Source organism: Oncorhynchus tshawytscha, linkage group LG11, assembly GCF_018296145.1.
Source record: "Oncorhynchus tshawytscha isolate Ot180627B linkage group LG11, Otsh_v2.0, whole genome shotgun sequence".
NCBI lineage: Eukaryota > Metazoa > Chordata > Actinopteri > Salmoniformes > Salmonidae > Oncorhynchus > Oncorhynchus tshawytscha.
The window spans coordinates 51,690,103-51,717,769 of record NC_056439.1 but is presented as its reverse complement, the minus strand read 5'-3'; the positions used below and the strand labels follow the sequence as shown (position 1 = coordinate 51,717,769).

General features: G+C 41.7%; 3 protein-coding genes across 4 annotated transcripts; 2 read left to right on the top strand and 1 right to left on the bottom strand.

The window, feature by feature from the left end:
• Positions 1-3,877: 3,877 nt before the first annotated feature.
• Positions 3,878-6,167, bottom strand: LOC112247672. 2 transcript variants are annotated; one of them, XM_024416482.2, is made up of 5 exons: positions 6,004-6,167; positions 5,654-5,668; positions 4,461-5,540; positions 4,147-4,215; positions 3,878-3,990 (listed from the first exon to the last, which is right to left on the bottom strand). In XM_024416482.2, exons 3-5 carry the CDS (start codon positions 5,516-5,518, stop codon positions 3,921-3,923), a joined length of 1,197 nt encoding a protein of 398 aa, XP_024272250.2. In that variant the 5' UTR covers positions 5,519-5,540; positions 5,654-5,668; positions 6,004-6,167; the 3' UTR covers positions 3,878-3,920. The 2 variants fall into 2 exon arrangements, with proteins under 2 accessions (XP_024272250.2, XP_024272251.2); XM_024416483.2 differs by lacking the exon at positions 4,147-4,215 and having other exon boundaries at positions 6,004-6,162.
• Positions 6,168-6,408: 241 nt separating this feature from the next.
• Positions 6,409-12,537, top strand: gmfb (glia maturation factor, beta). Its single transcript, XM_042330302.1, has 7 exons — positions 6,409-6,535; positions 7,599-7,695; positions 8,078-8,127; positions 8,284-8,333; positions 10,617-10,699; positions 11,201-11,274; positions 12,294-12,537. Exons 1-7 carry the CDS (start codon positions 6,533-6,535, stop codon positions 12,363-12,365), a joined length of 429 nt encoding a protein of 142 aa, XP_042186236.1. The 5' UTR covers positions 6,409-6,532; the 3' UTR covers positions 12,366-12,537.
• Positions 12,538-15,758: 3,221 nt separating this feature from the next.
• Positions 15,759-27,599, top strand: cnih1 (cornichon family AMPA receptor auxiliary protein 1). The gene is made up of 5 exons (XM_024416490.2): positions 15,759-15,910; positions 17,024-17,092; positions 23,305-23,417; positions 25,732-25,875; positions 26,387-27,599. Exons 1-5 carry the CDS (start codon positions 15,830-15,832, stop codon positions 26,412-26,414), a joined length of 435 nt encoding a protein of 144 aa, XP_024272258.1. The 5' UTR covers positions 15,759-15,829; the 3' UTR covers positions 26,415-27,599.
• Positions 27,600-27,667: the final 68 nt, after the last annotated feature.

Genomic DNA, 27,667 nt, shown 5'->3' with positions numbered 1-27,667 from the left:
ATACTAGGGTCCACGCACGTCCTTCAGGGAGATGCCATCTCCCATAGTGCAGTCCTTCAGGGAGATGCCATCTCCCATGGTGCCGTCCTTCAGGGAGATGGCATCACCTTCTCTTTACACAACCCAATTATCTTCAATGCTTTTCAATGAGTTACATGTGGAATTGGGTTTATTTTCTGAATTGACTACAATTGAAATGGAATTGACCCCTAACCCCAATCAAACCTGTACCTTAAAACATTGTCCTTGAATGAAGGGGAAGCCTCCATCTCTCTCCTCTGGACCCCAACCTCCATCCATGTTGGAGTTACGGACAACCTGCTGCTCATAGAAACGAGGGTTGAGGTGGAACACAACCTCTTCATCGTCCTCCTCCTCCGCCTTTTTTATAAAATCAACATGAAACCTGAAATAAAATCTAACTTTTTTCACTCATCACCAGTCTACAGTGCATTGGACCATAGATAAACATTTGAGTGCAATTGCATATGGGCTGTGGCTAGTTTGAATGACTACATACTGGTGATGCTTCGTGATGTCTTAGACTAATGGCGTTTTCACACTTGGTCCCTTTCAGACGATTTTCGTGAACTCAGTGCGGTTCGCTTCATTTTTTTGTGTGCAGTATGAACATTCCAAAAGGAACTGAGATCCCTCAAAAGAGGCCACCGAAGCAAATCAAACTGAACTCATCTTGAGAGGTGATCTGAGTTCGGTTCTCTTGAACTCCGGGTTCTGATTCCCCTTCTTTAGGGCAATGTGACCGAACCCCCCCAAACACTAGACTACTGCAACGCCATTTCCCCTGTCATAACTCCTCACATTGGTGCCACACAAGAGAGATGATGTGCAGGTTGGCCGAAAATAAACGTGTGTCGTTTTTGGATATTGATTAGCAATGATCAAGGATGCACAGAAATACCAAAATATGTTGTGTAATTTTTAGTTGAGTCTATTTGTTTGCAATAAGAGAACAGATCAGATATTTTTATGAGAGGACAGATCAGACCTTCTATAGGACAGATCGGATCTTTTTATGAGAGGACAGATCAGACCTTCTATAGGAGGACAGATCAGACCTTCTATAGGAGGACAGATCAGACCTTCTATAGGAGGACAGATCGGATCTTTTTATGAGAGGACAGATCAGACCTTCTATAGGAGGAGAGATCAGACCTTCTATAGGAGGACAGATCAGACCTTCTATAGGAGGACAGATCTGAACTTTTTATGAGAGGACAGATCAGACCTTCTATAGGACAGATCAGACCTTCTATAGGAGGACAGATTTGATATTTTTATGAGAGGACAGATCAGACCTTCTATAGGAGGACAGATCAGACCTTCTATAGGAGGACAGATCAGACCTTCTATAGGAGAACAGATCAGATCTTTTTATGAGAGGACAGATCAGACCTTCTATAGGAGGACAGATCGGATCTTTTTATGAGAGGACAGATCAGACCTTCTATAGGAGGACAGATCAGACCTTCTATAGGAGGACAGATCAGACCTTCTATAGGAGGACAGATCAGACCTTCTATAGGACGACAGATCAGACCTTCTATAGGAGGACGGAAAATACCTTCTACGGGAGGACGGATCAGACCTTCTACAGGAGGACAGATCAGACCTTCTATAGGAGGACAGATCAGACCTTCTATAGGAGTAGACCAGACCTTCTATAAGAGGACAGATCAGACCTTCTATAGGAGGACAGATCAGACCTTCTATAGGATGACTATATGTGAAAACACCCTGTGTCAGCATTACTGGAACAGATGTAATTAAATAGATAAATTAAAGGGGAGAATGAACGGATTAATGAATCCTGTAGCCTAGTGTAGTAGTGTGAGCACCTGCCGGTCCCCTCCGGGGTTGGGTTCCCCTACTATGGTGATCAGTAGCCTGGGCATTATCCCAGCAGGGAGAGGCAGTTCGTAGGGCACTGGCTGAAGCTGATGGTGCATAAACAGTACAGGTTCTGGAAGGGCAATAGTAAAGGGATTACATGTGTTACATATATATATACTGTATGTTTCATTAAAAAGACGAAACTAATAGAAATTGCCTTTTTCAACAACAGATCCAATAGAAGTACACATTTCAATATTAATAAGTACACATTTCAATATTTCAATATTAATAAGTACACATTTCAATATTAATAAGTACACATTTCAATATTAATAAGTACACATTTCAATATTAATAAGTACACACACCAATCTGCAGATTATCAAATTATGAAGAATTATTAGCTAACAAAATAACAAGGCTGCTTTCTTTGTCCTTTAAACTTCTATCTTTTTGTTCTGTTCTGACGGCCTGTTTGTTCCTTTTTATATAAGGTTATCAGTCAATTTAAATGAATTAATTTGCCCCCAATCTATGGATTTCACATGACTGAGAATACAGATATGCATCGGTTGGTCACAGATACTTTTTTTTTTTTTAAATAGGGGTGTGGATCAGAAAACCAGTCTATTTTTTTATTTTTATTAACTTGTTTTTCATGTTGAGGTGATGTAATGTGTAATCTAGTCTCAAAGCAATATGGTCTCCAATTGAACTTGGATGAAAACATTTTTTTTTGCTTTGTTATCATGGTATTGGTATGGAGTAGGTGTGATGGTTTCTGAACTGCTACTGTGATTTTCAATGTGAAATAATCTACAGTGGATATACTTTAATAAGTACACATTTCAATAAAAATAAAAGAGGATTGGATTAAGAATTGGTAAGAATATTGAATATATGAGCTTTATTAAGTGACATTGTATCAGGTTTCAAGAGAAATTGACCACTATCCAGTGGTGCCACTAAAACTGTCACTTAGTTATAATTAAGACATAGTAGATACATCCTTATTATATCAAGGAAGAAATACAAATCAAGCTTCCTGACAAATTCAAAACATTTTCTTATTGATAAAAATATCTCATGATGAGTAATGAAACGACTATGTTGGCTAGCTCTAGAACCTCTCCTACATTCCAAACGCCACTGGAAAAATGAGTCACCACACCCCTCCCTTAAGAAGTCTCCACTACGCCCTACACCAAACAAACCAGAACCTGATACTGTACATGAGCCTAATAGGGCCGAGTCTCAACAGGATTAACTGGATGAGTTGAAATTTCCTTCAACCAGTGGTACCACCTGTATATATATATATATATATATATATACCACACAGGTGGTATATATATAAAAAAATATATATATATACACACAGGTGGTATATATATATATATACAGGTGGTATATGTTAAAATAAATATATATATACAGGTGGTATATATTAAATTAAATATATATATATATAGACAGGTGGTATATATTAAATTAAATATATATATATACACAGGTGGTATATATTACATTTTTAAAAAAAATATTATAATATATAATATATATATATATATATATAGCATCACCTCTTGATTAATTTAACTTAACCGGGCATACATCCCAAACTACTTCTTTAAACACTGCGATGCAAAAAATAAAAAATAATAATCAGAACACAAGTGATAGAATTCTTTATTTCAAATATTTAACACAATTGGACATTTTATCAATGCTGGCAAAACACACACGTACAGGACATTTACTACCCAAATGATGTTTGGCTTTTTTTTTTTTTTTTTGAAAGTAGCAAATAAATGTTATTATAAAAGATAAGTGTGACTTTTAATGAAAGTTTAAGAGTGAAATAATATAAATTGTGATGTTTCACAAAAAGCCGAGGCTATGTATTGCACTTGAATGACAGCCAACATTATTGCCCCCCCCCCCGCCTTCCCCCTTCCCCCAGGTATTAGCTAGTAAAAACCTCTTCGACCAAATACATGATGCTGCTGCTTTCTTGTAGTTCTTAAACCAAACCTCAAGGTGATTTTCTGTGGCTGGTGTCCTCATCTGACTGAAAATCTGAAGAGTTCAGTGCTTTCAAAAATGTGGTGGATATGGTATATTATGTCTGGGCTGAAAGACAAGAATACATACGATATTACTGTAAATGATACATTGCGATATTACTGTAAATGATACATTGCAATATTACTGTAAATGATACATTGCGATATTACTGTAAATGATACATTGCGATATTACTGTAAATGTTCTGTTGTTTTGCCTTGCCTTGTCTTTTGCGGTTTGCGCCCTGCAGAAAACACCTCAGACCAGTAAAATGTTATTGCAGTGCTGTTTCTAGGAGACAAACACCATTTTTACAGCCCTGCAGCAAATCTCTGATCCACCATCCTGACTGCTGCGCTTAATGTAAGCTTGCGAAATCAGGAAGGTAAAACGAGGCAAGAACCCCCCCCCCCAAAAAAAGAGCCACACCACGTATACAGAGATCCTCCGGTGAAGACTAGGACAGAAGTGCACCAGGAAGGAAGCAAGCAAGCAAGCAGCAACGTGTGGTGTTTTAAAAGCATGTATTTACTCACCGGCATGCCTCCTGGAGCTGCTTGCCCCCCATATGGTCCCATGGGCCCTGGGTGGCCGGGCTGGGAAGGGAAGCCTCCACCACCGCGAGGACCCCATGATCCAGGGGGGATGGGAGGGAAGGCTCCACCAGGGAAGGTGCCTCCTGCAGGAGAGAAGGCAGCTCCTGGACCTCCAGGCCCATACATCCCCCCACCAGGCTGGGCTCCTGGGTAAGGCACATTGGGGTAGGGTCCTGTTGGTGCTCCGGGGCTAGTTTGGAAGGGTCCAGACGGGTACTGCATGGGGGCTCCAGGGAACTGTCCAGGTGCTCCAGGCCCGGGTGGGTATTGCCCTGGAGCTCCTGGCCCAGCTGGATACTGTCCCGGGGCTCCAGGCCCAGCTGGGTATTGCCCTGGAGCTCCTGGTCCAGCTGGGTACTGTCCCGGGGCTCCAGGTCCAGCTGGGTACTGTCCCGGGGCTCCAGGTCCAGCTGGGTACTGCCCCGGAGCTCCTGGTCCAGCCGGGTACTGTCCCGGGGCTCCAGGTCCAGCCGGGTACTGTCCCGGGGCTCCAGGCCCAGCCGGGTACTGTCCCGGGGCTCCAGGCCCAGCTGGGTACTGTCCCGGGGCTCCAGGCCCAGCCGGGTACTGTCCCGGGGCTCCAGGCCCAGCTGGGTACTGTCCCGGGGCTCCAGGCCCAGCTGGGCACTGTCCCGGGGCTCCAGGCCCAGCTGGGCACTGTCCCGGGGCTCCAGGCCCAGCTGGGCACTGTCCCGGGGCTCCAGGCCCAGCTGGGTACTGTGCCGGTACCCCTGGGCCGGGTGGGAACCCACCAGGGGCAGAGGGAGCTCCAGGATACTGCCCTGGTGCTCCGGGACCGGAAGAGAAGGGTCCTTGACTTCCAGGGAACTGCCCTGGGGCCCTTGGACCAGACTGTGGCCCCCCAGGGAATCCCCCAGGAGCAGAGGGCTGTGTGGGGGCTCCGGGGGCCGCACCAGGCCATCCTGGGTTAGTTGGCGGAGGGGCGTTGGGGGCGGCTGGGTTGGGGTTAGCTGCTTTCTCAGCTTGGCCCGGGACATCGTCAGCTATGGCATCTGCCAGCTACATACAAGAAAAACAGGGAGGTTGCTACCATGATCTTCACCAACACATTTACCATCTTAAAACAGGCATACCTTGATAATAAACGTGATTAATAAAAGTAGCTAACTCACCGAGAAATCCATGTCCTGAAAGGTAATGGGGGGGGGGGGGTAAAGTTGTTAGGTCTGAAGCATAACCTATTATAGCCTATTAGCTACTTTAGTTATAACAGCCTGAAGTAAATAGCAACATAGTTAAGATATCACAAGCTACCTATAAACTTTAAATTAAACTGGATTGCAGGCTGGTTAGTGTTGTTCACGTGTAGAAAGCTAGCTGGCTCGATGTACAGCTAACATTATCTAACATTAGCTAGCAAACATTAGCCAGCTACCAACTGATTCTACATGTTTATGCTGCTCAAACGATCAAAGTACAATAAAGAAATGTTTTTAAAGTATGTTAGGCTTTTCAACATTACCTCGACAAAAGAGGGACGTCTTTAACAAATTCTAAAGTTAGAAACAAACAAGAATTTGCCAGTTGAGAGATAAAAATTAAAAATAATTACTTGTACAAAAAACTCCTGGAATAAAGGAAGTGTTACAATCTGCACTCACGCCTAGAATATGACGTCAACATTGGGCGGAAGGAAACGGGGTTGGAACCGAATGGGTGCGTTCCAGAGTCACAGACATTTCTCTTAGATTGCAAGTCGGGCAAAGGAAGATGACAAAAACATTTTATTTTTTATTATTTTTTAAATAAAAGAATATCTTACCCTCTCTCTCTCTCTCTCTCTCTCTCTCAACTTTATATGAGTAAAAATCAACTAGTATGATGTGATACGAAAAAAATATTCCCAAATAAATGATTTTAAATTGGTGTGGGGGCGGGAATTGGTCAGATCAGAGTCACAAGATTATGTGCGGGCGGAAAAAAAAAAATACTGTTCTGTACTGCCCTCCTCCGGTCTAGACAGAACAATTGAGTCTGCGCTTCAGGGAAAAATGGTAAGTTGTTCCTGAGATGGGTTGAAAAACCTTACTAAAAATGTATTTAGCCAGGGATTATTTTCAAGTTGCAAACCGTTTGAGATCCTCTGTCTGCATAATCGCCTCTTTTTATTTCGAAATGAGTTTCGCTTGTTTTTAATTAAATATGCAGTTGTTCCACCCAGCTCGATGTGATATGCTGCAACATGTCACGATATGGAGCATAGATAGATAGCTAGCTAGCTAGCTGGTTAACGGATAACTCCATGCATTGTCTGAGAAAGTTAGCCACATCAAATTCCCGTGTAATTACCTTAGCTAACTCGATGAAACTAGCTAATTTCAGATCGTCAAAGTGCCTTGACTATTCTATCAGATTTTATGGTCTTTGTGTATAAAATGCATGCCAGCCAGCTATCTAGCTAGATTCGCATTTCCTGTAGTTTTCGAGACCTATCTAGTTAGCAAGCTAAACTTGGCTTCAAGACAAATTAAACTCGGCATTGTCAGGGATGCGCATCTATCATATTTGAGAGTAGTAAAATATTTGTATAACCCTGTAGTTGCTAAATCGGTGCACGTCGTTATTTCCTGTTACCTGTCAAATCATATCCAGAGTAGGCCATTGAACAAAGGAATTTAACCCATCATGAATAATGATTCAGAAATGTTACGTAAATGAAGATCCCTGCTCATTCCAAGACACATCAATTATCAGGTGTGGCTGGTGGTCAGATCATTGATCGCAAAAATGTATCACAAGTTAATAGAATTTGCAAGTTCAGAGATATATCTTTATATCTAATGACCATCTCAATAATTATTCTGGAGGCTGTCATTAAAAGTTCCCAATCATGTGTAAGAGGGAGCTGATCTCCTTTGAAATGAGACATCATGACAATTCTTATTCCTGGCCCCATATTCATTAAGCATCTCTGAGTAGGAGTGCTGATCTAGGATCAGGTCTCCCCTGTCTACGTAATCGTATTTTATTATCATCAAAAGCATAACTGATTCTAGATCAGCACTCTCAACTCTTGAGAGGCTTTATGAAGGCTTTCCTTCTATCCGTTACTTCTAGAGTGAATCACTGGTTGTGTGTGACGTTGACGGAGACCTAGTGAAAAAGCTACGGGAATTCCGCTTCCGGAAGGAGACTAACAATGCTGCTATCATCAGTAAGTATCCTCTTAATCACAAATCAGTAAGTATCCTCTTAATCACAAATCAGTAAGTATCCTCTTAATCACAAATCAGTAAGTATCCTCTTAATCACAAATCAGTAAGTATCCTCTTAATCACAAATCGGTAAGTATCCACAAATCGGTAAGTATCCACAAATTGGTAAGTATCCACAAATCGGTAAGTATCCTATAATCATAAATCAGTATCCTTTGACCATAAATCAGTCAGTATCCTCCTAATCATAAAGAATCTAATCTAATCTTTTTTTTTTTCTTCTACATACATATTGTGCTTGGGAAGGACCAACATATTGACTGTTGAGGAACATTTTTCCTAAATATTTTTTTTTTTTGGGGGGTGTTTTCTCTTTCTCAGTGAAGATTGACAAGGACAAGCAGCTTGTCATCCTTGATGAAGAACATGAGGTACGTTACCAGATTGGTTCTGGTTCTGATGACATCAGTGTTGATACGTGTCTTTATCCACACACCTCTTATAGTGTCTTGTATGATGTAGCGTGAACCTACAGTTGTGCAGTACATATTTAACCTTGAATACCTTCTCTCTCTCTCTCATTCTAGGATATTTCTCCTGATGATCTGAAGGATGAGCTGCCTGAAAGACAGCCCAGATATCCTTTGATCTATACTGAACAAACAAATATGAACGCAAACATGCAACAATTTTACTGAGTTACAGTTCATATAGTTACAGTTCATATAAGGAAAGGGAATCTGTCAAATGAAAGAAATACATTCGGCCTTTTTATTATTTTTTTATTTTACCTTTTAAGTCAGTTAAGAACAAATTCTTATTTTCAATGACAGTGGGTTAACTGCCTGTTCATGGGCAGAATGACCGATTTGTACCTTGTCAGCTCAGGGGTTTGAACTTGAAACCTTCGGGTTACTAGTCCAACGCTCTAACCACTAGGCTACCCTACCCCCTCTACGCTCTAACCACTAGGCTACCCTACCTCCTCTATACTCTAACCACTAGGCTACCCTACCTCCTCTACACTCTAACCACTAGGCTACCCTGCCTCCTCTACACTCTAACCACTAGGCTACCCTGCCTCCTCTACACTCTAACCACTAGGCTACCCTGCCTCCTCTACACTCTAACCACTAGGCTACCCTACCTCCTCTACACTCTAACCACTAGGCTACCCTACCTCCTCTACACTCTAACCACTAGGCTACCCTACCTCCTCTACACTCTAACCACTAGGCTACCCTACCTCCTCTACACTCTAACCACTAGGCTACCCTACCTCCTCTACACTCTAACCACTAGGCTACCCTACCTCCTCTACACTCTAACCACTAGGCTACCCTACCTCCTCTACACTCTAACCACTAGGCTACCCTACCTCCTCTACACTCTAACCACTAGGCTACCCTGCCGCCCAAATCTATGGATTTCACATGACTGGGTAGGGGCACCGCCATGGGTGGGCCTAGGAGGGCATAGGCCTACCCACTTGGGAGCCAGGCCCAGCCAATCAGAATGAGTTTTTCCCCACAAAAGGGCTTTATTACAGACAGAAATACTCCTCAGTTTCATCAGCTGTCCAGGTGGCTGGTCTCAGATTATCCCCCAGGTTAAGAAGCCAGATGTGGAGGTCCTGGGCTGGCGTGGTTACACGTGGTCTGGGGTTGTGAGGCCGGTTGGACGTTCTGTCAAATTCTCTAAAACAACGTTGGAAGAGGTTTATGGTAGAGAAATGAACATTAAATTCTCTGGCAACTGCTCTGGTGGAAATTCCTGCAATCAGCATGCCATCTCCCTCAAAATGTAGACATCTGTGGCATTGTGTTGTGTGACAACTGCTCATTTAAGAGTGGCCTTTTATTGTCCCCGGCACAAGGTGCACCTGTGTATAAAAAAAAGAAATCATGATGTTTAAATAGCTTCTTGATATGCCACACCTGTCAGATGGATTGAATTATCTTTGGTAAAGGACTACAGGGACGTAAACAAATTCTTCCATTTGACATGAATGCGTGATTTTAAGTGAAATTTAAATGTTTACATTTTACCTTTATTTAACTAGGCAAGTCAGTTAAGAACAAATTCTTATTTTCAATGACAGCCTAGGAACAGTGGGTTAACTGCCTGTTCAGGGGCAGAACGACAGATTTGTACCTTGTCAGCTCAGGGATTTGAACTTGCAACCTTCCGGTTACTAGTCCAACGCTCTAACCACTAGGCTACCCTACCTCCTCTACACTCTAACCACTAGGCTACCCTACCTCCTCTACACTCTAACCACTAGGCTACCCTACCTCCTCTACACTCTAACCACTAGGCTACCCTGCCTCCTCTACACTCTAACCACTAGGCTACCCTGCCTCCTCTACACTCTAACCACTAGGCTACCCTGCCTCCTCTACACTCTAACCACTAGGCTACCCTGCCTCCTCTACACTCTAACCACTAGGCTACCCTGCCTCCTCTACACTCTAACCACTAGGCTACCCTGCCTCCTCTACACTCTAACCACTAGGCTACCCTGCCTCCTCTACACTCTAACCACTAGGCTACCCTGCCTCCTCTACACTCTAACCACTAGGCTACCCTGCCTCCTCTACACTCTAACCACTAGGCTACCCTGCCTCCTCTACACTCTAACCACTAGGCTACCCTGCCTCCTCTACACTCTAACCACTAGGCTACCCTGCCTCCTCTACACTCTAACCACTAGGCTACCCTGCCTCCTCTACACTCTAACCACTAGGCTACCCTACCTCCTCTACACTCTAACCACTAGGCTAACCTACCTCCTCTACACTCTAACCACTAGGCTAACCTACCTCCTCTACACTCTAACCACTAGGCTACCCTGCCGCCCCAAAGGGTTGAGCACAGTCAAATCTCTCTTATTTTAAAAGTTCTCTTTAACCTTCTGCACATTTGTGGTGTACAGCTACAAGTACGAACATGACGACGGGAGAGTTTCCTACCCACTCTGTTTCATCTTCTCCAGTCCAGTGGGTAAGATGAGATCCGGTCCTCAACATCCCTGTAGCGACTATACCTGTAACAACAGGTGTTGGCCCATTCTTGTAAAAAGAAAGATGAATTCAGTCTGCCATTTTAACCAATGAGGGCATGGTAACTAAGGTTACCTTACTATTATTGGATAGTAAAATATGTTTAATTTTAAGTAATTTTAATACTTAAAAAAATAACTTTATTTAACCAGGTCGGCTAGTTGAGAATAAGTTCTCATTTACATCTGCGACCTGGCCAAGATAACGCACAGCAGTTCAACACAAACAACAACACACATGGAGTCAAACAAACATACAGTCAATAATACAGTAGAAAGTCTATGTGTTTGTGCAAATGAGGTGAGATAAGGGAGGTAAAGGCAATAAAATAGGCCAATACATGCATATAACGGGTATTACTTTTCCCCGTAGAGAAACATATCATTCTACTTCCTCGTTCTATTTCTCTGGTTCTATAGTATTATTATTATTTTTCTCTCAGGATGTAAACCCGAGCAACAGATGATGTACGCCGGAAGCAAAAACAAACTGGTGCAAACTGTCCAGTTGACCAAGGTTAGTGTTTTAACTGTATTTATTTATTCGTCTTTGGAGTTCAATGCTATCTGTATTTATTTATTCGTCTTTGGAGCTCAATGCTATCTGTATTTATTTATTCGTCTTTGGAGCTCAATGCTATCTGTATTTATTTATTCGTCTTTGGAGCTCAATGCTATCTGTATTTATTTATTCGTCTTTGGAGCTCAATGCTATCTGTATTTATTTATTCGTCTTTGGAGCTCAATGCTATCTGTATTTATTTATTCGTCTTTGGAGCTCAATGCTATCTGTATTTATTTATTCGTCTTTGGAGCTCAATGCTATCTGTATTTATTTATTCGTCTTTGGAGCTCAATGCTCTCTGTATTTATTTAATCGTCTTTGGAGCTCAATGCTATCTGTATTTATTTAATCGTCTTTGGAGCTCAATGCTATCTGTATTTATTTATTCGTCTTTGGAGCTCAATGCTATCTGTATTTATTTATTCGTCTTTGGAGCTCAATGCTATCTGTATTTATTTATTTATTCGTCTTTGGAGCTCAATGCTATCTGTATTTATTTATTTATTCGTCTTTGGAGCTCAATGCTATCTGTATTTATTTATTTATTCGTCTTTGGAGCTCAATGCTATCTGTATTTATTTATTTGTCTTTGGAGCTCAATGCTATCTGTTATTTATTTATTTATTTATTCGTCTTTGGAGCTCAATGCTATCTGTATTTATTTATTCGTCTTTGGAGCTCAATGCTATCTGTATTTATTTATTCGTCTTTGGAGCTCAATGCTATCTGTATTTATTTATTCGTCTTTGGAGCTCAATGCTCTCTGTATTTATTTAATCGTCTTTGGAGCTCAATGCTCTCTGTATTTATTTAATCAACTACTACTGAAATACAGCTGCTTCCATAAATATATTAGTCTGTGTTTTACATAAAATTGGTTTCAAGATGTTGACTTATTTCTTGTGTAAAAAATATTTTAAAAAAGGGGGGCAGTTATCAATCTTCTATCGGCTCTTCCTCATTTCTTCCAGGTGTTTGAGATCAGAAACACGGAGGACCTGACAGAGGAATGGCTGAGAGAGAAGCTGGGCTTCTTCGGTTAAGACCAGGCCATTTTGGTGATCTAATGGACTGAAGGGTTTAGAGGAGGAACGAGACACTTGGAAAGAAAACTACACCATTCCTTACGTTTCCCTTTCCCCCATTTCCCTCCTCCGATGTACCTATTCCCATACAACCCCCATCAACATGTGCCAGTTTCCTGTGTCCTTAATGAAATTAACACTACCACTCCTTCTGAGATGGACAGAGCTTTCCTTGTCCTACACAAGCAAAATTCAAGGGAAATTGAAAGGAATTGTCAATTTCATTTGAGTTTCGCACGTTTAGTAATAATTCATAATTACATAATTAATGACCTGATAGATTAGATTCTAACCACGCTTTTTTTATTTTATTTTACTGGAACATAAAAGCATAGTTCTGATAGTAAGAGGTGATCTGTGATTTGGGGAGCTGTTTAATTTTTTTTGATTAAGTCATAAATATATGATTTGTGGGAGGGACTCTGGGTTGTGAAGATGCAATAACGCTTTGATTTTTCTTTATACATTTTCAAGATGGAAGTGCCTCCAGGCTTGAAACACTTTTCCACCTTAAAATCACACAATCATACATTGAATTTGGATGTAAAATTAATGGCTATGTTTTGTGTGTACTTTCTCCCTCTGCTTGGAAAGGTAGATCAGTATAAAGAAATGCATTAATTTCTTACAACATTCACTCACTGATTTAAGTTTATATGACACCATATGACAACAAAGAATATTAATCCAAATTACAATACTCAAAAAAAAGACAGCTAAAAATACAATTTACCATCTTGTTTCTGGATCTATATATTCTTATTGCAGTTGATCCCCTGGGAAAAGGAATCATTGATGCTCTTGGTCGATAAGTAACATTTTAAGAGCCTGCAGCTAACGTCCTTGAGAGTGTTTCTGAGTGACGCAAAGGACAGTTGGTTATCTCTGTTCATCTTTGTTTTAGAGTAGAATCATTGTGATTCTCAGTGAGACTTTGCAGTGAGGTCATGGTACACTATTCCCTACATAGTGCACTACTTTTGGTCGTGCACTATATATGGAATAGGGTGCCATTTGGGACAGAGTTTTTTACCATTGAACTGTGTCCTTCAAAGTGGAGCACCTGTTTCGCCTACAAAGATTTTCATTGATACATTCATGAAAGAAACCTCGTGTTTTGATTTATACCCTGATGAAGACAGCTTGTCTGTCGAAACGTTGGACATAAAACATTTTTTGCATCTGAGCTGGAGTTTGCGGCTCTCCTTCATTATCTTATTTATAGTGTTCCACTCCGCGAGCCAGCACCTCGCCTAAATAGTTGTGCGTTACTTTCGCGGCGAGAACATTCTTCAAAGAAACCTCGTGTTTGATTTAGGACCAGTTTGTCAGACGTAGATTAATAATCCTAGTCCAGAACTAGAAAGCGATTTTTCAATAGAGACTCAGTTAATGTGTGTCTGGGGAAACCGACCCTAGAAACATCAGGCTGTGTCCCAACCCTGGACAGATGTGAATACACTGGGAGATTAGAGAGTCATCTTTTTGCCTTTTTAAATCTTATATTTTATCAGGCGTTTAAAAAAAAAAATTTGAAACTTGAAGGGCCGGTTTCCTGGGCACAAAGTAAGGCTAGTCCTGGACATTAAAAAAACACACCGTTTTGCCCATTGAACATACCTGTTAGTCCAGGACAATTCTAAATCTACAGTATGTTTGAGAAACCGCCCTAAAAATATAGTGTAATACATTTAAACCAGTAATATGCCTTAAGGCTGTCTCTCTTTCCATCAGAGTATTCTTCTGAAGAACAGATTTAAAATGTAAACAAACAATGTGTACATCCCAAGTTACACTCTCCCCCCTCTGTATAGTGCACTATGGGTCCATGGGACTGTGGTCAAAAGTAGTGCACTATAAGAAGGGAATAGGGTGCCATTTGGGATGTACATTATGACATGTCTTCCCATCTGCTGAAATGTGACATTGAAAAGCAAAAATAAGACTACAGCTTTAAACATCACCTCATAGTCCGTATATCTGAACTGTACTGGAACATTCCTCTTTTTACTCCTGAATTGTGCAATCGGCTGGTGTGAAAAATGAAAATGCTTAATAATCTGTTCTAAAAAAATATATATAAATATATAACTTTGATGTGGTAAGCTACTTTCATATACAAGTGCATGCTTTCGTCAGTGTGTGTCTTTTGTCCCGACAGTTTGCGTTATGACAACAACAACAATTCCCAAACAAACATTCAATAGTTCAGTATGTACTGCATGGTCTTTGTTTTGCACCGTGAATGTATCCTCAATAATGAATTTTAAAAATTGGCGTACTTTAGTTGACACAAGCAATAATATAGAGAACATGCATGCAAATGGCAATCCAAAAAGGGGGGAAATTGCTGATAGTGTGTTAAGGTTAAACACTACAGTAGTTTGATCGTTATCAACATGGTTTGTGTGATAATATGGAATGTATTCCAAATGGCACACTATTCCTTTTTTATAGTGCACTTCTTAGTCCTATGCTTTTATAGTGCACTTCTTAGTCCTATGCTTTTATAGTGCACTTCTTAGTCCTATGCTTTTATAGTGCACTTATGTCCTATGCTTTTATAGTGCACTTCTTATGTCCTATGCTTTTATAGTGCACTTCTTATGTCCTATGCTTTTATAGTGCACTTCTTATGTCCTATGCTTTTATAGTGCACTTCTTATGTCCTATGCTTTTATAGTGCACTTCTTAGTCCTATGCTTTTATAGTGCACTTCTTAGTCCTATGCTTTTATAGTGCACTTCTTAGTCCTATGCTTTTATAGTGCACTATGAAGGGAATAGGCTGCCATTTGGAACTGATACATGGAGATAATCAGCCTTGGGAAGAATTCTTCAACCTGCATTCATGAATAAGATATAGCTATATCCTTGTAAAATCATGTGGCTTATTAAGTGTCTTTGATCGCTCTGAATTGATGTATTTTTCCTATAATAGTTCTGTACTTTCTCAGATCAACAGCTTTTATTACATTTTTTCTTAACCAAAACAGCGTCTCAAACATGTAACATATTCAGCTACCCAATGGTGTGAGTGAAACTTGTGAAATATTTGTATTTTTCCATGCTTTATACACTTGTCCCAATAAAACAAAACTAAAATATGTTTAATGTTGTTGCCAGCATTTAATATCCAGAATCACCTTGTTGAATCTCTTACGTGTGTCTAGTTGTAATATATGTCCGATTATAATATGGCAATTCATTACATAAAACTGTTTTTCAGGGTGAGGGGGTCTCAAATGCTTATTCTTTCGTGAAACTCCCATGTGTTGCCAAAATCGCGCCTGTCGCGACACTGTGGAACGCATCCGGAAGTAGGGGAAATATGTGCGCATACTCTTGTTTCCGCTTCCTGTCTGGCGTTCCTCTGCAGTCACAGCGTTCTGTAGTTTCTGTGTCAAGCGACACAACACAAAAATGGCGTTCACATTCGCGGCCTTTTGTTACATGCTTGCTCTATTGCTTACGGCCGCTCTTATTTTCTTCGCCATTTGGCACGTAAGTATAATGATGTCTTGAAAATCAAACGGTGTGATTTGAAAGTGAATATAGGTATTATATAGAGAGACAATGTTTTCTTCTAAACTAGTGGCAAACGGGCTTTTGGCACCCGTTAACTAGCCAAGAATGAATGGCACACACACTGCAATTCGTGTTGTTGGACCGAAAATACTCATTCGTTTATGTCCACGACCAGAATATGTGTCCTAACTAGCTATCCAGAAACAAATGGGTAACTATTTATTTTTACATACAATACGTAGCTAGCCACCCGTTAGCATTTAGCTAACTTTGAATGGTAACATCAGCGTATGATTGCTATAGTTAACGGTAGCTTCCTAGCTATATGGAGGTATCTAAAATAGGGTGTAACATTAGTTGGCGAAATAAGATAAGCTAATACACTAATTAACCGAGGGCCTCGTCGAAACATGACAATCCTTTGACTTGATTACTGCCATTTTCCATGTTTTCTGTTTGTCCCAGTCTTCCAGATTCTATACTTTCTATTTCTTCTCGGATAATAACTCGCTTTCGAGGCCTCTGAAGTCTCCTGAGTTAGACTGTTATTGGGATACCAGTTATTAATCCACATGCCTGCATAATGTATTAGTCCCTGTGTTGGCTGTTGTTGTAGCTATTAACGTTAGCTAGTGCTTGAGGACGTTGTAAACAAACACTGTAGTACAACAGTATCTTCCTGGGGATATTTGTTCTCTAATTTCTACAAAGCTAATTTATCCTCACTGTTAATGACCACAGTGGACGTGTCCTAATACCCATAAAACCTAGCGGTCGAACAGGGAAATGGTTCCAATCGTTTTTCCACGATTCATTTTTCCCCATTGGGAATTTTTTAGAAACATTTAAAATAAGGCCTGTGTTTCATATAGGCCTACTTTTGCGTGATGTATTGATAACTGTGTAAAACTCTCTCGGACAATATTGATTTTTTTACTATATTTGACTATTTACGTTCACATTATTAAAAAAAATGGCAATCTTGATATGATTTGCAATCGTTGTTTATGTTCAATGGTGCAGTTGTCTCTGTCATACAAGATGTGGGATGAAGTCGTTTACTTAAACATACATCCTCTTTCTCTACAGATAATTGCATTTGATGAACTGAAGACTGATTACAAGAATCCCATTGATCAATGTAACACACTGAATCCGGTAAGTAAAACATGAATGGTTGTAGGTGACATCTTTCATCTAGCTTCTTTGACCAAATACTGATTTGCTTTCTATAATGTATGTATGTATGTAGTAGGATGGATGAGGTTACGGCCTAGTAGTCACACTAAGGAGGGATGAGGTTACTACGGCCTAGTAGTCACACTGAGGAGGGATGAGGTTACTACGGCCTGTTAGTCACACTGAGGAGGGATGAGGTTACTACGGCCTGTTAGTCACACTGAGGAGGGATGAGGTTACTACGGCCTGTTAGTCACACTGAGGAGGGATGAGGTTACTACGGCCTGTTAGTCACACTGAGGAGGGATGAGGTTACTACGGCCTAGTAGTCACACTGAGGAGGGATGAGGTTACTACGGCCTGTTAGTCACTCTAAGGAGGGATGGGGTTACGGCCTAGTAGTCACACTAAGGAGGGATGAGGCTAATACGGCCTAGTAGTCACACTAAGGAGGGATGAGGTTACTACGGCCTAGTGGTCACACTGAGGATGGATGAGGTTACTACGGCCTAGTAGTCACACTAAGGAGGGATGAGGCTAATACGGCCTAGTAGTCACACTGAGGAGGGATGAGGTTACTACGGCCTGTTAGTCACACTAAGGAGGGATGGTGTTACGGCCTAGTGGTCACACTGAGGGATGAGGTTACGGCCTAGTGGTCACACTGAGGGATGAGGTTACGGCCTAGTAGTCACACTGAGGAGGGATGAGGTTACTACGGCCTGTTAGTCACACTAAGGAGGGATGAGGCTAATACGGCCTAGTAGTCACACTAAGGAGGGATGAGGCTAATACGGCCTAGTAGTCACACTAAGGAGGGATGAGGCTAATACGGCCTAGTAGTCACACTAAGGAGGGATGAGGTTACTACGGCCTAGTAGTCACACTGAGGAGGGATGGGGTTATGGCCTAGTAGTCACACTGAAGAGGGATGGGGTTACGGCCTAGTAGTCACACTGAGGAGGGATGAGGCTAATACGGCCTAGTAGTCACACTAAGGAGGGATGGGGTTATGGCCTAGTAGTCACACAGGGATTTCTCTGCTGTTATGCTTAATTCCAACCTGAGTATCTGACTGTTAATGTACAGTGATCTTGTCAGTTGTCAAACTCTAACACATTTTTTTTTTATCTACAATTTTTATCGGCATAAAGACAGTTGAAAAGGTCAAAAAGATTAAAAGAGTCAAAATTGCGTTGAAGGTTTGTACCAATCTTCGATATAAAATGCCAGTTCAAGTTCAGTCTCCAGTCTGTCATTCTGCACGGGGGGGTGGGTGTGTTTGCAAACGTCTTTTCAGTGAACAATTCTCAGAATAGTTGCCCTCATTGGACTAATTTACATCCGGGTTATGGATTGGAGTCTCAGCTTTCTGTGCTGATTGATGATACAAAATGACTTAGCATAGCCAAACCGGCTCAACGCAGTTTATTGGATGTTGTTAGACCCTGACTCGGTCGAACATCCTCAAGAGTTGAGTCCGATTTTTTTATTTTACCTTTATTTAACTAGTTAAGTCAGTTAAGAACAAATTCTTATTTTCAATGACGGCCTAGGAACAGTGGGTTAACTGCCTGTTCAGGGGCAGAACGACAGATTTGTACCTTGTCAGCTCGGGGGTTTGAACTTGCAACCTTCCGGTTACTAGTCCAACGCTCTAACCACTAGGCTACCCCCCACCCCTACACTCTAACCACTAGGCTACCCTGTCGCCCCTACACTCTAACCACTAGGCTACCCCCCGCCCCTACACTCTAACCACTAGGCTACCCCCCGCCCCTCCACTCTAACCACTAGGCTACCCTACCTCCTCTACACTCTAACCACTAGGCTACCCTACCTCCTCTACACTCTAACCACTAGGCTACCCTACCTCCTCTACACTCTAACCACTAGGCTACCCTACCTCCTCTACACTCTAACCACTAGGCTACCCTACCTCCTCTACACTCTAACCACTAGGCTACCCTACCTCCTCTACACTCTAACCACTAGGCTACCCTACCTCCTCTACACTCTAACCACTAGGCTACCCTACCTCCTCTACACTCTAACCACTAGGCTACCCTACCTCTCTACACTCTAACCACTAGGCTACCCTACCTCCTCTACACTCTAACCACTAGGCTACCCTGCCGCCCTCCACTCTAACCACTAGGCTACCCTGCCGCCCTCCACTCTAACCACTAGGCTACCCTGCCGCCCCTACACTCTAACCACTAGGCTACCCTGCCTCCTCTACACTCTAACCACTAGGCTACCCTGCCTCCTCTACACTCTAACCGCTAGGCTACCCCGCGCCCCTACACTCTAACCGCTAGGCTACCCTGCCGCCCCTACACTCTAACCGCTAGGCCGCTAGGCTACCCTGCCGCCCCTACACTCTAGCCGCTAGGCTACCCTGCCGCCCCTACACTCTAACCACTAGGCTACCCCCGCCCCTCCACTCTAACCACTAGGCTACCCTGCCTCCTCTACACTCTAACCACTAGGCTACCCTACCTCCTCTACACTCTAACCACTAGGCTACCCTGCCTCCTCTACACTCTAACCACTAGGCTACCCTACCTCCTCTACACTCTAACCACTAGGCTACCCCCCGCCCCTCCACTCTAACCACTAGGCTACCCTGCCACCCCTACACTCTAACCACTAGGCTACCCTACCTCCTCTACACTCTAACCACTAGGCTACCCCCGCCCCTCCACTCTAACCACTAGGCTACCCTGCCACCCCTACACTCTAACCGCTAGGCTACCCCCGCCCCTCCACTCTAACCACTAGGCTACCCTACCTCCTCTACACTCTAACCACTAGGCTACCCTGCCTCCTCTACACTCTAACCACTAGGCTACCCTACCTCCTCTACACTCTAACCACTAGGCTACCCTGCCTCCTCTACACTCTAACCACTAGGCTACCCTACCTCCTCTACACTCTAACCACTAGGCTACCCCCCGCCCCTCCACTCTAACCACTAGGCTACCCTGCCACCCCTACACTCTAACCACTAGGCTACCCTACCTCCTCTACACTCTAACCACTAGGCTACCCTACCTCCTCTACACTCTAACCACTAGGCTACCCTACCTCCTCTACACTCTAACCACTAGGCTACCCTACCTCCTCTACACTCTAACCACTAGGCTACCCTACCTCCTCTACACTCTAACCACTAGGCTACCCTGCCACCCCCGATGATGAAGTTCAACGGTCAGTTTCCATTTCTCCTTTTATTGTTTTGTTCTTTCTCGTGCCTGAGCCAGTAGCATAGCAGTCATGTACACATGTTAGTACGTTGCGTTGCTTCCTGAGTTGTGTGCCTTCTGTATCACCCAGCCCATTTCCCCCTGTGAGATATATAGATCCTTCGTGATTGGAGAGTACAGTAGCGTATAGCATAGACTTCATTTCAACCACTTTTAACAGGCTGCTATGTTTCTATGTCTGTAACTGGCTCTTCAGTGCTTCAGATTTCAAAAATCAAAGCGTAAGGAAATGGGGGCGGGGTGGCGAAAACTGGTCCGAAACATGTTTGTGTACGCTTTTATTTATAATCATTTTTAAGCTTGTATCCCACAACAGGCACCCTATTCCCTATTTAGTGCACTACTTTTGACCAGGGCCACCATAGGGAGTAGGGATGCCATTCAGGACGCTCACCAAGAGGGGCCTTGGTCTGTAGGAAGTGTAGTTTATTTGTATTACACTGGAAGAGGTGTTCTTCAAAAGCATTGGGATGTGTGGAAGACGCATCAATGCAGACACCAATGTTATTGACCTGTATAGCACTACGTACAAAGGTTAACTGAAAAGACTTGCAAATGCTCAGAACATGCATGAATCTATACAACCTACCCTTTGTTTCCACATAGTGCTGTCATAAGGATACGTCTGTAATATCTCTAATATTAAAATGACCTATTTATTCACTAGTTGGCTGAGGATTTAATGGGAATTCTATTTTATTTTTATTTTTTTCCCCCAAGGAGAGATTTTAAGTAGGGCCAAGCCTACATTTTAATAGGTTAGGACATAATTCAATATTTAAAGAGGGAGTATTGTAGTTTCACTGACGGGTCTCCGACAGTTTAACATGGATTTTGTGTGGACAGTGACAGGAGGCTCCTTAAACCAGGCGGTTATAATCTGTGTTGTGTTACTGTGGATCTCTGGATTGGTTAATCTGTGTTGTATTACTGTGGATCTCTGGATTGGTTAATCTGTGTTGTTACTGTGGATCTCTGGACTGGTTAATCTGTGTTGTTACTGTGGATCTCTGGACTGGTTAATCTGTGTTGCGTTACTGTGGATCTCTGGATTGGTTAATCTGTGTTACTGTGGTTCTCTGGACTGGTTAATCTGTGTTGTATTGCTGTGGATCTCTGGACTTGATAATCTGTGTTGTATTACTCTGGCCTGGATCATTCAGACCTGTTGCTGTACCACAACCCTACTGCCCTTGTATGCCTTAACTAGTCCAAGGTTGCCAGTTTTTTTTAAAGCAGCGTTATAAGAATCAATTCTAAATTGTCAAAATAAAGTAGCGCTGTAAAATGCAGAGATTTTTTTTTAATCCCCAATTGCTTGACCGTCATGCTTTCTAGACTAGGGTTTTGATTTTAATAGTATGTTTGTAAACACAACGACAGTAGATTTTACTAGACTTTGGCTCAAGCCTATATATGGTCACCTGGGGGGTTTGGAACAGATGGCTGTAGAATCTAACACCCTCTAGATCAACATTTTGTAGGAATCACTGATTTGAATAGTAAAGACGGGTGGAGTTAACTTACATGAATTCATCTAGGTATAGTGTGAATCCAAAATGGAATCCTATTCCCCATGTAGTGCACCACTTTAGACCAGGGCCCTCGTCAAAAGTAAGGCACTATGTAGGGAATAGAGTGCGATTTGGGTTTTCATCCTAATCTCTAGTTCTGTTCAAGATGGGCGCCGCATCACAGACCTGCAGATTTGAGTTTCAAGGGTTTAATTTTAAGTCATCAAATTTGCCCATAATAGTTCCGTTTTCTCTTATGGGCAATGTCATATAGATTGTGTCCCAAAGGGGCACCCTATTCCCTATGTAGTGCACTACTTTTGACCAGGGTCCCTATAGGAAATAGGGTTCCGTCTCCTTCCACATGTTTTAAATGTAGCAGTGCAGGGATAAAACCCACTGTGTCCACCCCTTCCCACCCCACCCCCCTTCCATCTGTGGGCAGTGGTGGGTCATCCTGAACCACCCCTCCTTGATCAAATGCATGGCTTCCATGTAGTGATTCCATCTGCCCCCCCCCTCCTCCTCACAAGCCAGAGCCTACACCAGATGACATCACAGTAGCCCTGTCCTGCCCTATGGGACAGGCAGACAGGATCACTCACCCCTGCGTCCCCAAAAGGCACCCTATTCCCTACATTGTGCGCTACTTTTGACCAGGCCAGGGCCCATAGATTAACCATAGGGCTTTGTTCTTAAAGTAGTGCACTTTTTTTTTTTGTTAAATCGGGAATAGGGTGCCATTTGGACGCAGCCTAGGTGTGAGTTGATTCCTCCGGCCCTGGTGTCCTCTCTCTGGTCCAAACGTATATGACATGATGCATGTTCCACATTGTATGTCTCTTGGTAGTGCATGAAAGGTGCGTTCTGTTCTGTTCTCTGCCCTGCCAACCACCCCCAAGGTCTTGTGCAATGAGCATCTACTGTATGATGTAATGTAAACATGTGTTAAAATCATCAACAATGTGTGTGCTGAGGGGGGGGGGGACTGTTTCTTCAAAATGTTGATGAAATCTGACTGTTAGTTCCTGTTCATGGTGTCCTGTGCATTTTATTGTTCTGTTGTAATTATTAACATCAAGTGTAAAACAGAGATTGAGATGTCTACTTCCTGATTTATTGGTTGTATTCTACGGTCTATTTCAGTTTATAGTGAGTCAGCATTATGTGACTCCTCCTGACTCTTGTCCAGTCTGTAGAATGGTCTGAGGCAGCCTTCAGAGACTCCTCCTGACTCTTGTCCAGTCTGTAGAATGGTCTGAGGCAGCCTTCAGAGACTCCTCCTGACTCTTGTCCAGTCTGTAGAATGGTCTGAGGCAGCCTTCAGAGACTCCTCCTGACTCTTGTCTTGTTCATATGACTCCCTCAGTATAAGGCTAATAATGTGTTGTTTACATGCTCCTCCCAGCTTGTGCTCCCGGAGTATCTCATCCATGTGTTCTTCTGCGTGATGTTCCTGTGTGCTGCTGAGTGGCTCACCCTAGGCCTCAACATGCCACTGCTGGCCTACCACGTCTGGAGGTACGTACACATCTAGAACAATCTTGACTTTGACCTGGATTCAACCCTTGGAGTGCTGTTGACCAATGTTCTTTTTTTTAAAGGCAATGTTTCCACGTTAGCATATATCACATTAATGGTAAATGCTGCAGATGTCAACTCAATCTGAAATTCACCTTTAAATGTCGAGCGCGCTCTAACACTGGATCAGATTGAGTCTAAGCCTTACATTAAAACGTTCTAACCCTTAGATATTCCCGCTGCAACGTTGACCCTTACAACTGCTATTTTTCTTTTTATTTCAACGATTTATTGAAAACGACTTGATTTAATTTCGACCTGGGTGACTGATTTCTGCTTTGGTTAATGCTCCCGTTTGTAATGCTGCCTTTCGGTGTTTAGTAATGTTTCTACAAGAAACCAGTGTAGTTGACTTAGAAACCAAGCTGAACACAGCTATGTGTCCTGTTTCAATGCTGTGTTTAGTAATGTTTCTACAAGAAACCAGTGTAGTTGACTTAGAAACCAAGCTGAACACAGCTATGTGTCCTGTTTCAATGCTGTGTTTAGTAATGTTTCTACAAGAAACCAGTGTAGTTGACTTAGAAACCAAGCTGAACACAGCTATGTGTCCTGTTTCAATGCTGTGTTTAGTAATGTTTCTACAAGAAACCAGTGTAGTTGACTTAGAAACCAAGCTGAACACAGCTATGTGTCCTGTTTCAATGCTGTGTTTAGTAATGTTTCTACAAGAAACCAGTGTAGTTGACTTAGAAACCAAGCTGAACACAGCTATGTGTCCTGTTTCAATGCTGTGTTTAGTAATGTTTCTACAAGAAACCAGTGTAGTTGACTTAGAAACCAAGCTGAACACAGCTATGTGTCCTGTTTCAATGCTGTGTTTAGTAATGTTTCTACAAGAAACCAGTGTAGTTGACTTAGAAACCAAGCTGAACACAGCTATGTGTCCTGTTTCAATGCTGGAATGCAGAAATAGTTCATTTTTTCCCTCCTATAAGTAAATGTTTAATGTATTCCTTTAGTTATGAGTAAATAGCTGTGTTTGAATACCCAAGCTAACATACCGTATACTACACACTTAATGAGTATATACTATTAGTTCATTTTAGTATACTGTAAACAAACAGTATCCATACAGTTGAGTGTACTAGCACTAAGTCTGTCTACCGGAAGTTGATACTGTTGCTATGCAACCTCTTGCTATCTTTTTAGCATCACATTACTAGCTATACATTTTATGACCTTGGGTGTCTTTGTAAATGCAGTCTGAAGTGCCAGAGTGTGCTCTGGGCATTTGTAAATTCAGTTTGTCCGTTCCCTCTCGGCGAGAGACTAGCTACTTCCAGACACAAATGACCATTTTACTCTCTCTAGCAGAGTTGGTTAGGCTGTTTTAATGTCATCCAGATCGTTGGTGACGAACTGCTGCTGCAGGCAACAATTTAATTCTGCTTTTTGAGCAGAACTTTTTTTCTGGCACACTAAGGCGAAAGTGGTCTGAAATCAGAGTAGATAGCCAGAGCTAATTTATGTCCATTGAGAAAGCACAACGACTATACCACTTAGCCTAGAATGACTTGAATAATCACGTCAATAAACTTTGGGTAGTTAGTTAGGTATCATCTAGTTAATATACGGGCAAGTTCCATCTTTTAGTAGCTTCTACACCTGCATTGCTTGCTGTTTTGGGGTTTTAGGCTGGGTTTCTGTACAGCACTTTGAGGTATCAGCTGATGTACGAAGGGCTTTATTAATACATTTGATTTGGATTTAGTAGCCAATTTAGCGTTAGCTAGCTAGCTAACATACAGCTACATACTGCTGTAATGATATGCTATCCGTAAGGATAGCGTAGGCAAAAAAAATGTCCGCCAACATAACGTGTAGCCTAACTTATTTGAAAAGTCATTACTTTATTACACTGCTCAACCTTTGTCATTAGTTAAAGCAATTAATTTGTATCCGCTCTCGTCGGACTTCGGCTTCATATTTTCCGCCATTTTCTTCAATTCTGAAACGTTATGAAGCCACGCCCATTTTCTGAAGAATTGCATTATGGGCCCTAAAAGCATGGAAATAGTGTCCACTGTTTGTATACTTTGTATTTTGGCGAATGTAGTACGACATCTGGGAACTTTTAGCATACTATCTATACCATGACCAAAAAAGCATACTACGTACTCAAATTACATCACAAATGGTGCTGTTTATATGAGTATTCGAACACAGCTAATGTCTTGTGTTTTCATGCAGGTATACGAGTAAATGTTTCTAAAGGGTAATCATACATTTTGTCTCATATGTTTTTCTGCAGGTATATGAGCAGGCCGGTGATGAGTGGTCCAGGCCTCTATGATCCAACAACAATCATGAACGCTGACATCCTGGCCTTCTGTCAAAAGGAGGGCTGGTGCAAACTGGCCTTCTACCTCCTCTCCTTCTTTTACTATCTCTATGGGTATGTTATTATCTCTACCTTCTACTATCTCTATGGGTATGTTATTATCTCTATTTCCTCTACTATCTCTATGGATATGTTATTATCTCTTTCCTCTACTATCTCTGGATATGTTATTATCTCTATTTCCTCTACTATCTCTATGGATATGTTATTATCTCTATGGATATGTTATTATCTCTATGGATATGTTATTATCTCTATGGATATGTTATTATCTCTATGGATATGTTATTATCTCTATGGATATGTTATTATCTCTACCACCTCTACTATCTCTATGGGTATGTAATATCATCTGCCTATTCAAGGCTGTCTGGTTTTCAAGTGTTACTTGCCATTTATAGTAAATACACGGAAAATCTTAGAAATAGAGAAGATCTAACGAATATCACACCATTAGTAATTTTTGTGTATTTTTTTAATCCAGTCGTCACTCCAGACGATATGCCAGAGAATCAATTTAAACATCCCCCACCTTAAACAAATGCTCTTTATTTTCCTCTAACAGGATGATCTACGTGTTGGTGAGCTCTTAAGAGTGGTCAGAGGAATGATCTGCATGTACGAGATGAAACACTGTGGTTTTAGTGGAGAAGCTGAAACCGGGACCTGCAGGAAGATTATTTACCACAGAGCGATACAAGATGTCTGCCGTTTCAACAGGATGGACTAACCTCCTCTACCCAGAGCAGACATTACTAAACAAACAACATTTCTCCCTTTTTTATTTTTATCTTCAAATTGGGTCACAGCTTTCCTCTCGTTCATAGTTTTAGTCAGTCCACTGAATGCTTTCTGAGGGGAAGACTAACAACGACAGACATTTGGACCCTTTCCCCCCCCCATTAGGTGGTTATCTGATGCTTTAAAATTGATTTCAAATCGTTTTTTTGACCCCCCCCTCCCTACTTTTGACTGTTTACAACCCCACCCCTCCCTAATTTTGACTGTTTACAAATTAGAAGAGATTCTGTTGTGATCAACACCATCAGTTATATTCAGAGGTGTGTTGCTTATTATCTAATAAATACTGTATTAAGGATGTGAATTATATGCCAAGCTTGTGAAAATTTATTTTGTGTTGGGGTTGTCATAATTACATGCTTATTCAATTGTAGAATATTGAAAATAGTTTTCTTGCCCAGACACATTTGAAAACTAGAACTCACCTAAATAGGTATAATGGGTTTTATCTTGATCACCTGATGGAAAATGTGTTGCACAGACAGGGACAATCAGTATGGTTGTCTTATATCAAACACAGTTTAGGTTTACTATGCTTTCTGAAAACTTATCATTCTACTTTTGTGGCCCCTTGTTATACATACTTGCTTTTAAGGGGTGTTTTTGTTTGTAGATGCTAATAGGCTATTTTGATGTGACGCTACAGCAATCCCGAGTAGACATTTCTGAAATGTGTGATCGTAAAAACGTTCCTACTGAGGCATGTGTGTAACCATTGAACCTGCTATGTACTCAAAAACAACCAATTCCATCATGTACCTGTTTAGAGTTGACTTTATTGCATTGGTTTAAAAATGTATATTTCAATTTTGGCTACCAAAAAAAATCAATTTATATTTATTTGAGAATGTGTCTTTTGCCAAGTTTCACACTCCTATTTGTGACAATTTCAGGATTTTTAATCAGGTTGTCTTGATTTGATTTCCATTTGCAGGAATTTGACTACTTTCTAAAAAGATAAAGAATATTTATCCCAATGTCTTCTGTAATGGACTTTTTAATCCAACCTGTAAAGTCATTAGGAAGTAAATTGATGTCACTTTCC